Consider the following 12500-nt stretch of genomic DNA (forward strand, 5'->3'; position numbering starts at 1 on the left):
TTCCTCATGAGTCAAGTTTTCACATTTGTGGCTAATAGTTGCCAAAACTTTTCTTATTTCACATTCACATAATCTTTCAAATATTAAAGTCTCAGATTGTTTGGGGGCATAAAAGTACTTTTTCTCACCAAAGAGTCCTGATTAAAATCAATATTAGACTGAGCTTTGTATAATAATCTCAAATTTAATTTTATCACAAAAAGTTTTAAACTAATCAACACGTCAGCAATGTCATATTTGAAATCAGGAACAAATGAGAAACCTCTTTTAAAAAGTTCAAAATGCACATCACCAGTATTCAGTGCACTAAAGTTATACACTGTAAAACCATGCTTAGTAATTATTTCACAAGTTTCAACATTGTTGTCACTAAAGTCATTATGTCCTTGAACATCAGTTGTTAAAGCAGAATCAATGCTTGTTTCCAAATCACATTCAAAGCAGTCAAAGAATGTTAGTTTTCTCCCCCTCCCCATTGTCTCTTGTAATAATAACCATTGTTCTCTTTGTTCCTGGAACCTTTGGACGTCTGATTCCTCAGACGCTCCGATCTCCTTAATTAGGGTTCTGCCTCTAAAAAAACACCATCGTTGTCCAACACACCATCAATGGTGTTTTCATCATTAGAAGCAAAATTGTTTCTATTAGTTCCACCATAATTCACAGCTGCTTTGACTACATTTCTGCTATTGTCTTTACTAAGTGGGTAAGCCTGGTTATTTTTGTATTCATTAGTGTCCCTGTTTAATTTTCGTTGTTTAATAGCAACACTTTTTTTAACAAAAATCATCCAAGTCACGCAAAACTTTCTGATATGAATGGTTATATTGTGAAAACAGTAAATCACTAACAATGTTGTGATTTAAAACAATTTTGTTCTGCAAAACATTTAACTTGCTTTCATTGTTCCTAATAATAATATCAAGCATTTCTAGTCCCACCTTGTCAAGCAAAGCTATAAGCTCATGAAACGCGGCAGTCCCTTCTTCAATACCAGCTGGCATTTTCCACAACCTCAGGCACTTTGGCACCTGTTTAAGAACAAGGTTTAGACAAAAAGGCGTTGTCAAGTTGTAAAGACCTGTATTTTCTACAGGTCTTCTCAAAATCAAGTATCTGATTTTTAAGGTAGGTAATTCACCTCTCACCTTGCCGCCATCCAGGAAATTCACTACAGGAGCCCGAAGCCAGTTCATGATGTCATTTCCGGTGTTTCCACTTCGGCCAATTGCCGTGGAGACATTAGGGTTCTCTCTCAATACCGGAGAGTGTAAAGTATACAATTCAGCCTGGGAACTCGAAATTGAAATGTTCCCTTGAGTTTCTGTTCTTCCCTGAATTAGAAGAGCCAAAAGCTTCTGAACATAGGATACTAATTCGCTGATCAGTGCCTCCATAGCATATAAAAAGGCTCAAAGTCACCAAACGAAGAACGACCCAGAACTGATACACAAATCAAGTGCTAACAAGCAGCAAACTTGTAAAAAATGAAGAAATATGGATCCCCTTCAAAATACTGAAGTACCAGAATATTGAATCTCGCTTCATTGAGACGGCTTTGATGAATCTTCAGTACACTGAACTCCTGGAACAGCGAAAATCAACTCCAGAATTCGATATTCTATTACATATATATTATAATATACACACACACATACACACACACACACACTATATATATATATATATATATATATATATATATATATATATATATATATATATATGTATGGTGTGTGTGTGTGTATATATATATATATATATATATATATATATATATATATATATATATATATGTATGTATGTATGGGTGTGTGTGTGTATATATATATATATATATATATATATATATATATATATATATATATATATATATATATATATGGGTCTACTGTATAAGTTCGAAAATACACTTCTTCAAACTCACACAGTAGACCCTGGGTTACGTGAAAGTGCACTTAATCGAAAGTGCACTTTCGCGAAACCCGCTTCAGCGAACGGGCTACGTACTGCCATTTAGTGCAGTAGTCACGGACCTTAGGGTTAGGGTGCAGGTCATGGTAAGGGGATAGCTAGTAGGGCTATCCCCTTACCATGACCCGCGCCCTAACCCTAAGGTCCGTGACTACCGCACCACAGTGGAGGATAGCCTGTCCTCCACTGTGGTGTGGTAGTCACGGACCTTAGGGTTAGGGCATGGGTCATGGTAAGGGGATAGCTAGTAGGGCTATCCCCTTACCATGACCTGTGCCCTTAGCTATCCCCTTACCATGACCTGTGCCCTAACCCTAAGGTCTGTGACTACCGCACCACAGTGGAGGATATAGCACGTTTTCCTGCTGTCTTCCACTGTGCTGCGATCCGTTCATAGAAGCTGAGTTCGCGAAAGTGCACTTACGAATAAGTGCACTTTCGCGTAACTGAGCAGTCTACTGCTCTTTTTTGAATATGTGGTATTCGATGAAAAGCAGTAGACCCATTTTATATATATATGTATATATATATATATATATATATATATATATATATATATTTACACACATACATAGGCACACAGGTACTCACACAGACATACTCACACACATGCACACAAATATGTTTAGACACAAATATATACAGACACACATGCAGATGCACACAGGCAAACAGATATCACACACCCATATATACAGCACACACAAGTGTACATATTTATTTTTCTAATCTATATCCGTATACGTGTGTGTGTGTGTGTGTGTGTGTGTGTGTGTGTGTGTGTTAAGGTTGCCAACCGTCCAGAATCCTTCCGGACTGTCCAGAATTAAGGGAAGCTGTGTGGAAAACGGACCGGACAGCATATTGTCCGGAAAAAATACCGAGACATTTAATTTTCTTTTATTTAAAATAGTACCTTTTTTTTAAGGGTGTTCTTCTTTATGAACACCCTTTGCGTTCGGTCACACACAGACGCAGAAGACAAAAACAGTCTCCTGCGTCTGTGCGACCGATTGTTTACGTCTTTACTTTCAACGCGCAGATTTTTTGAAGACATCGCAACAGTGCAGTGGACAGACCACAAATGGATATGTAAGTGACGGTCTTGTTTTATTCAGTAGTCAAAATGTGCTTTTCAATGGTTTGATTTCTGATTGTGCATCAGTGTTTCATGCATTTCAGTAGAAGAAACAGCAAAATAATTTCTAAGAGGTTTAGCATTCCTAGGGTTTAAATAAAATGAAACAAGTATTGCTGCGGCCTACCAGGGAACCGACTAATCATTTAAAAATTCCTTCCTGAAAACTTTTTTTTTTCTTTTCTTGTGGCATAACTTTGTCTAGAAGTAGAGGAGCTACAGGAGTTTTGCTTTGCTTGCTAATGATACCTGTGGAGTCAGAGTTATGCTGCCAGTAAGGACTCAGAAATTCCATTTGGATTTAACAGCTAGAAGAAGTGAGGGCACACTAATTATTTAGCAAGAAACATGTGGTTTCTAGTCTAGATGCTGGACTTTTTTTCTGATAGTATTCTGCTATTTAAATGTTTTTTTTTCAGTTTTTGTGTATGCCTTTTACTGTCTGCATATTTACTGGAAAATAAAATGCTTAAACTTATTTATTTTAAGTAAAGAATGTTATTAGTCGGATTTAAATTTATGTGGTTGATGCTCTATTTATTAGCTTAAGGGTTTATACATTTTATCAGTGTTCCAAACTGTGCAGTGTCTTTGCTTACTATGACAATTGCTCATTGCTACCATTTAAATATTTAAAGACTGGTGTATTTTAAAGGTAAACATTAAGGTGTGCTTTTGTTTTGCTGTTTTGTTAGTTTTGATTACCTGGCATCTTGAAGATTAGGAAGGAAGGACAGGGCATGGTTTTAGAAAGTCACCATTTACCACTTGTTGTAAGAAATGTGTGTGTGTGTGGAGGGGGGGTATTGTAGAGCTTACCTGGCTGTAGTGGGTGCTATTACCAAAGGCAGAAATGCACATTTACCATATACCCTGAAGGTCAACTGTAATTTCTGTTTTAATAGGCACCAATAGTGGGAGTCAAATCCTAGAATTTTGGTTCCATCATGCGTTCAAATATTGGCATATAAGGTGCAGATATGAAAGCCTGTAGCCCCTGTTCATCACACCCAACATAATATCTTTTGTTTCACTGATTGTGTTCTGCTACTAGTGTAACCTCTTTAAATTTTAAAGCAAATAAGACAAAGTACTATATACTCTGGATGTACTTAGCTCAAGTATCCTATAGAGAAAACAAAGACTAAAAAATGTTCAGATTATTTGTCTTTTTACTAGACAAGGCTGATCTATGACCAGACAAACTCAGCCCGAGTTGTTAACACATTGAATTAAAATACTATAGGGTTCTGCCAAAACTTATTACACTAGAACCGCTACCACTTCTGTTGCCTCTTTTAAGAATATGTAAGGTCAGGATATATGTGAGGCTGCAGCTTGGAGCCATTTACACATGTTTACTAAGCAGAGAATGCACTTCAAGCTGGAAACCCAATCTGGAAGCAGAGCAGGCAGCAGGATGGGCACTATTGTAAGGCACCTTCTCATAATTATCTGCTGCTCCAGATTAGTTCTGTAACCGTTAGAGATTCTGCCCAAATGTTATGCAACATACAACTATATATAGAAAGTCTTGAAAGATAATACCATAAATGTTTGAGGAATCTCATGTTAGTAACTCTGAATCTGTTTACTGTTTGCCATCCATTCCCTATTGCAAAATTACCAGCTTATCATTTTGTAGTGTAACATAGGCAATGTATTCTTCAAGGGCAGCAGGCCCTGAATTTGTAGATGAAACACTGAAATATAAAGTGGTTTGCTAGCTGCAACCTTTTCGTTTGTTACAGATCTCTTTAATGTGGAATTATTCATATGACTTTTACTTTTTCAGAGATTGTGCATATTGACTGATATTGGTGGATTGTAATGACAGAAGTTTGAGTGGCCTTTTATGGTTGAACTGTTCTGAACTGGGCAGTTTTGTCATTGTTGGCCATATGTTTTGTTGCATTACTTACTGAAGAAATGTTTAAAACTACAAACATAAAACGCAGTGTAACAAGTGGTCCTGTACTATACAGGGAATATAATTTAATTATTACATATTATACTTTAATACAATTAGGAAGGTGAACCATAGAACTTTTGCATTGTCCTAAAAATGAATGTAAGGGGTCTATGATTTGAAAACAGCCCAAAGGTAAAGTTAATCCAGCACTGGCCAGATGCATTTTCTTTGAATGTGGGTGTTTCAATGTTTTTTCAGTGAATGTGAGTTTCAAAGGCAGATTTAATGCTAAGTCTGTTTTCATTGTGAGATCTTTATTGCTTTGTTTAACAAATGTCTACCAGTGTTTGTACTATAAAATTTGAAATAAAAGTTTTAAATTAAATCCAAATGTCTGTAATCATTGTAGAAATAAAGCAGAAAACAATATGTACACTGACAGTTTTGAACAGTGTTTATGGCAACTAGGAAAAAATGGAGAAAATGCCAAGAATGGGACACTGGAATGGCTGCGTGGGGGAAGTGAGGGGGGTACCAAAATTACACATATTTTGCTTTCATGCACATATCCAGAATTTTTGACATGAAAAGTTGGCAACCCTAGTGTGTGTGTGTGTGTGTGTGTGTGTGTGTGTGTGTGTGTGTGTGTGTGTGTGTGTGTGTGTATGTATATATATATATATATATATATATACATATATATATATATATATATACATATACATATACATATATATATATATATATATGGTTTACTATTAAAATATCAACGTCAGAATGTATGGCTATGAATTATTCGAACTACAGATGTTCGAATAGTTCATATGAGTGCATTCTAAATGTTCGAACATCATACTTGCGAAGGTCCTGTGCATTCGCAAATATAAATGTTCGAAGGGATGTACAGAGATCCCGGCACAGCATGGTTAGGGAAATGCATCCTTTTCCTCACTGTAGTGTGATCTCAGAGTTGGAATATATAGTTGGGGGTGTGGGACGGTGCAAAACATGTTATTTGTAGGAGTTCGGGATTTACAGCAAGGGTAGCATTGTCATTAATTGCCGTAAAATGTCGAATTTGACATTTTCAGCAATTACTGCAGATTTACGACTAACTGAACAGTCGTAAATCTGCAGATTCAACATTAATCTTCGACATTTAGGTACAACATTTTTTTCAATTTTGTAATTTTAATAGTAATTATATATATATATATATATATATATATATATATATATATATATATATATATATATAGTTTATTAAGATATACTGTAGCCGAGTCTCAAAAGATATTCCCACCTTAAATGTTCATAGGGTCATAGGTGAGTACTAGGCTAATGGCCTTGGAGCCAATACAAGTCTAGCCCAAGAATATTCCCAGTCATCCTGTTGCCGGACTTTAGTTCCTTGTGCCCGTATCGAGCAAGACTGTTGAAGTGATCCCCTGGGTGAATTTCCTGTTACCCATCCACTCGTCAAGATTTTTCTTGAAGAGGGCTAGTGAAGTGCTCTGCTTGACATGAATGGGGAGTTTATTCCAGAGTAGGTGAAGTCTTTGGGTTAGGAACCTGTCCCTCCAGCGGGTTCTGTTTATTGTGGTGATAAAGTTGAGGTCTTTGGAGCGAGTGGTGCGGAGGGATTGACCCTTTTTCAGATGAAGCATGTGTAGTAACACTGGGTCAGATATGACTTTGTATGCCAAACAGAGATCGCCTCTAAGTAGACGATATGAGACGGAGTAAAACTGGAGTTTTTTTGAGTCTGTCTGTATAGGGCATGTGTTTGAGTCCTAGGATCCTCTTTTTGAGGAATTTTTGTGGCCTCTCCAGTTGCTGTAGGTGTATAGTGAGGTACATGCCAAATGGGGCATTGTACTCTATAATGGGTCTAATGTGGGATGAGTATAGAGGGATTATGACTTCTTTCTTCCTTGATGAGAAACCTTTTGTAATGAGGTGTGCCACATAGAAGGGCTTTAATGACAGTGGCAACATGGTTGTCGAAGGAGAGGTTGCTATCAACCTGTGTCCCTAGATCTCTTATCACACCTTGAGAGTTGAGTGGGCTACCATCGATGTGATAGTTCATGGGCACTGTGTGTTTCCTGAAGGGGATGATGATGCACGTTTTAGCATTGAGCTTAAGACCATGGTTCTGGCAGCAGTCGTTCGTCTCTGTGAGGCCTTTTTGTAGGATGTCTACATCAGCTTGAGGATCAATAATAGCTCCCATTTTGCAGTCATCCCCGAATTTGGTTAACCAGTGTCCCTTGGTGTTGGCCTGAACTTCAGAGAAGTAGATACCAAACAGGAGAGCACCCAGAACAAATCCCTGTGGGACTCCACTTGTAACTGCCCGGTAGTCGGATTTGGAGTCTGCTACTTTCACCATGTGTGTTCTGCCCATGAGCCAGTTGGCAACCCATCTTATGACGTAGGGGTTAATGCCTAGGTTAGTGAGTCTATCATTGATCCCTGAGTGGGGGATGGTGTTGAAGGCCTTGGCTAGATCGAGGTAGGCTGTATGGACTACCTTGCCTTCATTGACTGCTCTGGTGACAGATTCGGAGAAATCTATCAGGTTGAACAGACATTATCTGCCTTTCACAAACCCAAACTGAGAGGGGTCCAGGGTTTGAAGGTTCCCTATATCCCTATTTATAACATCCATAATGATGCGCTCCATGGCCTTACAGATCAAGCTCATAAGGTTGATGGGGCAGTAGATCCCAGGGTCAGTAGTCGCTACCGCTTTGTGGAGTGGAATGACTGTGGTGGTGCGTCATTCGGAAGGAACAAAGCCTGAAATGAGGCTGTGGTTGAATAAGGCATTCTGGTGTGGTGCCAGTTCCCTTTGTAATTCATGTAGAAAACAGCCAGGTATATTATCAGGTCCCATGGAAGCTGTATTTTTGGCTTAGGGCAGTGCGGCTTACACCTGTGCAGCTGTGATATTAGGGATTTGGCAATCCTCGGGTATTGGGATGGGCCTTTAGGAGGTGAAGGGGGGTAAAATTTGCGCTAAACCTGTTGGCCAAGATATTGACAATATTTGTTGGTTCAGTATAAGTGGTGCCATTGTGCAGTAGCTCAGAGCACATCTGCGTATTGTTGTGCAGATTCTTAACATAGCTAAAGAATGCCTTGTGGTTATCTTTTGTATCTGTAGCAATTTTGTTTTCATAACTAGCTTTGAAGGATTTGATGAGGGATCTCAGTTTTTTGTTGAGACTTACAAGGGAATCTTTCCAGACTTGGGACTGTACCCTTTTCTGCAACAGTTTTTTTCCTTCTGTTGTAGAGTTTGTTAATGGCAGGGGACCACCAGATTGGCTTCCTTTTTTGGAGGACAGGATCTTGGTTCTGTTTAGTATGGCCTGATCCATGCACTTGTTTAAATGTTCATACGGTGCCTTGGTGTGTGATTCAGCAGCCATACATCCATTCTCCATTTGCATGGATGACATGAAGTTTGACACTTCTGTCTTTAGATGCTCAAAACTGGCTTTGGAGAAATTCTTCACTGTGGATTCCTTCTTTGGGGGGGGGGGGGTTTGGATATTGACTGTAATTAACTTGTGGTCAGATCTTACCAGGGAGCAGTTGATTACTGGTGTAGAGCAGCAGTCCCCCATGTTTGTAATGACCAGGTCGAGTATGTTTCTACCTCTGGTAGGGTTGAGAATGAGTTGGTTCAGGGCATTGGAATTAATGAATTACAGAAATCGTTGTGCAAATGAGTTGGAACAGAAGTAATTTTCCCAGCTAATGGAGTGGTAGTTAAAGTCTCCCAGTATAAGGGTATTAGTTTGAACCTTAATGCTTTCCAGAGTGTTCAGGAATGTGGAGTGGGAGTCTTGGGACATTGTGGGGGATCAATACAACCTGGATTGCAGTTTTATCCAGTGTTAGTTGTAGCTGAAGTAACTCTGATGCTTTATGTTGGGCAACTAGTCTGGAGGTGTGCGTATCCTTTATGAATATGGATACACCACCTACTTTGGGGTTTTGGTCCACACCTCCTTTAGGGCTTCAGTACATATTTAGGGGCCGAAAGGTGTGATATGCATTGTAGCCTGGTAGCACTGGGGTGTTCTCCGAAGCCTTGAACCAGGTCTCTGTTACTGCACAGAGGTCGATGCTCTCCAGTTTAAGGAGTGACTCGAGCGAGTGCATTTTGAGATTTAGACTTCTAGCATTGAGTAGCATAACCTTCAGGTTGCATTTGCTTGCAATTGTTATGGTGGTAAATTTGTCTTTGGGGCATTGCCTAAAAAAGGCACTATAGGGGTGGCAAGAGCCTTGGCCAGTATCTGGAATCCCAGGGGTGACAGATGCAGGCCATCTCTGGCAAAGCATCGATGTCTATCATGCCATCCCAGGCAGAGAGATACTGGATCCCCTTTGAATGACACCAGAAACTTAGCCACTTGTTAAAGTCAATCATTTTCTGCTTGTACTGTGGTATCATTCTTGGTGACGGTAGGATGCTACTCAGGGCTAGGGTCATACCTGACTGGGCTACAAGATCCAAGAGCTCCTCCATGTCTCTTTTCATGCAGTCCAGAGAGGTACATCTTAGGTCGTTCACACCAACATGGACAATGACAGAGTCATAGTTGTACTTGTTGTGGAGAGACCCAAGTGCATGCGTTATATGGTGAATCCTGACACCCGACAGGCAGCTGACCATATCTTTCTCTTTATTCAACCTAGTGAGTGGGACGTGAGTGTACCTTACTATCGAGTCACCTATGATTTGTGTATTGAGTAAAATGTTTTGCCATTGGGGCTTAGGCTGAGTGGCACACTGTTTAAGTGGGCTATGTGTCTTGGGGGTTGTGTTTGGATGACATGGTTGCTTGCATTTCTGCCTCGGAGGTCTTTGTTGTTTGACCAGATTTTTAATGAGAGCCTCCGTGAAAGTGTGTGTGTGTTTTGTGTTACTATGTGAGAGGTGTGGTGGTGTGTAAAGTGGGGAGCTATGTGTTCTATGTGGTGTGATGTATTTGTCAACCTTCTCCTCTTGACTGGCTAGCCCAGTCTTGGTTGGAGAGAGTGTGGCCTCTAGTTTGGCTATGTAAGTGCATCTCTCACAAGTGGATGTGTTTGGAGGTAGGAGGAGAGGGTTGTCTGTGTACATGAGGCAATTGCTGCATTGCCTCAGTATGCCCAGGTTCACCAGGTTAATAAGAGAAAGCATAGGGAACCGACCTTTAGACATGCCTGGAAAGGTGCTCAGTTATTTAAGTACTGGAGCTGTTTTACTTTATTTTAAGTACTGAAGCTGTTTTTATTTCCTTTATGGAGGGTTTTTAGTGCTACTAAAAAGTTGAACATAGAATGCCGAGAAGGTAAGAATGTCGCAAACACACTTCCTGTTGTGAATTTGACCTTTCCTGACATCCGTAAACTGCAGTCTGACACTGCACACCATGTGACGTGATGCTTTTGCAGGGTGCAACCCCCTCCAGCACCCCAGTTGGGGGCTGTGCCCCCACATCCTCTGCACATTATATACTCCAACTCCAAGGTTGCACTACAGTGGGGAAAAGGGTACATTTCCCAATCCCCACTGTACAGCGATCTCTAGTTACAAGATTGACTTCATCTTTATGAATGCACTGGGCAGTCACTGAACCAGGACTTGTACAAATGAAGGTTCTGTAACACTGGTCAACCAACCATAATTCGACATCCCATGGTTGCCGAACCTTCCCTTGGAATTGTAAATGTAAACCTATAGATACATATATATATATATATATATATATATATATATATATATATATATATATATATGTATATATCTATATGGGTCCCCTTCGGTAGCTCGAACATTTAAATGTTCGAAGAAGATATGGCCGAGACCATAACTTCGAACATTTAAAAGTCCGAATGGACTCGGTGTTGGTATATTTAAGTAAGGGGGGTGTGGGGGGTGCAGGGGGGGGCGTAGCCCCTCCTGCTATAGCAGTTTAAGTTTGTTTGTTTTTTTTTTGTTTTTTCTTTTTTTCCTTCAGTGTTCGAACTATTACAAGTTCGAATAAATGGTCCCGGACATATTTGGTTCGAACTTGTAATGTGTTTGATCTACTGAAGTAGATCCACACACACACACACACACACACACACACACACACACACACACACACACACACACACACACACACACACACACACACACACACACACACACACACACACACACACACACACACACACACACACACACACACACACACACACACACACATACACACACACATATTCACAAGCATAATTATTTATTTACTGACATTTGATTACAGGGAAAATGCGACTGTGTAGAAGTCCATTTTTAGCATTCATGGGGAGATCCAAATTAGTACAAAACATTTTAAGAACAATAATTTTACATTCTTAAAAAAAACTACATTTTAAATATTTATAATAAATTACAGATAATCCAGAAACATTGATTAAGACTCAGTACAAGTTATAAGACGGCAATTTAATATTTATAGAAAATTTAGACAGTTTGTAGAAAAAATAAAGGTAAGGTAGTGTAATACAAACAAGATCTGCAAAATACAGTGAGGGAAAACAGGCTTATGGTATATTCAGAGGGGAAAGTCATGGAAGAGAATTTGATAGAAGAAGGGAAGTAAGTGGGAAAGGAAGGAGGTATAAAGAATGAAAAGGCACTTACTTGTTTACGTTTAGCAATATAGTTTATCCTGGTTTGTGTATTGTATTTGGGTGGCCTCTTATGTGGATGTATATAGGGTGTTGGTGAAAATGTTAAAGAGGAGGAGGACAAGGGATCGAGCCTTATGGTACACCGGTGGTGACTGGGAGATAATGAGAGAGCATGGAGTGCCATTTTACTGGTAGATACTTACTGGACAAGTAGTTGTTGAACCACAGAGGATGGGCTTAGAGACCTCTAGTGAGAACATTTGAAGTAGAAGTTTGCTGTGACACAGTGTCAAAGGCTTTGTTTAGAAATAAGGAAAAGAATAGTTTGCCATTGCCTCTAGCTTTGCAGACAGTATCTATATATGCTAGAAGGGCAGTGCTATTACTATAGGCAGGATGGAAGTTATGTTGTGAGAGGGATGGGAGTTCTTCTTGTAGGAGATAGTCTAGCAATTTGAATACATTTTTCAAGTATTTTGGCAAGAGGAGATAAGTTTGCTATAAGTCTAAAGTTATTAATGTCTGTTGAATTTGCTCGTTTGTGCAGAGGGATGATATGTGACTTTTTCCAAAGAGAGGGAATGTGGGATTCCTATTTATAAGGACCGAGGCAGGATCGGCAATGCTATTCACTGCTATTTTTAGGTACTCACTTGGAAGGTTATCAGCTGAAGAAGAGCAACGTTTAAGTTTATTTAAGAGTAGTTTTATATAGGATGTGGGCAGAGGTTTGAAGGTGAAAGTGGATGTGGCGATATGTGGCTGTTGGGCATGGTTGGGATTAGATGTTGT

General features: G+C 39.5%; 1 protein-coding gene across 3 annotated transcripts in view; it reads left to right on the plus strand.

Moving 5' to 3' along the window:
* The window catches only part of LOC122794469 (DNA polymerase nu-like), a 1147210-nt gene that overhangs the window by 129179 nt on the left and 1005531 nt on the right, over positions 1 to 12500 (plus strand). The window contains exon 1 of one of the 3 annotated variants that reach the window (XM_044062889.1): positions 2796 to 3066. The exons of the other annotated variants lie outside the window; for them this stretch is intronic. Within the exon in view, the coding sequence (XP_043918824.1) occupies positions 3059 to 3066 (8 nt within the window). The 5' untranslated portion in view covers positions 2796 to 3058. Of the gene's footprint in view, positions 1 to 2795; positions 3067 to 12500 lie in introns of those variants that run through there. 3 annotated transcript variants of the gene reach the window in all.

This window comes from Protopterus annectens, chromosome 2.part1 (assembly GCF_019279795.1).
Source record: "Protopterus annectens isolate FY-2018-M chromosome 2.part1, PAN1.0, whole genome shotgun sequence".
NCBI classification, from domain to species: Eukaryota; Metazoa; Chordata; order Ceratodontiformes; family Protopteridae; genus Protopterus; species Protopterus annectens.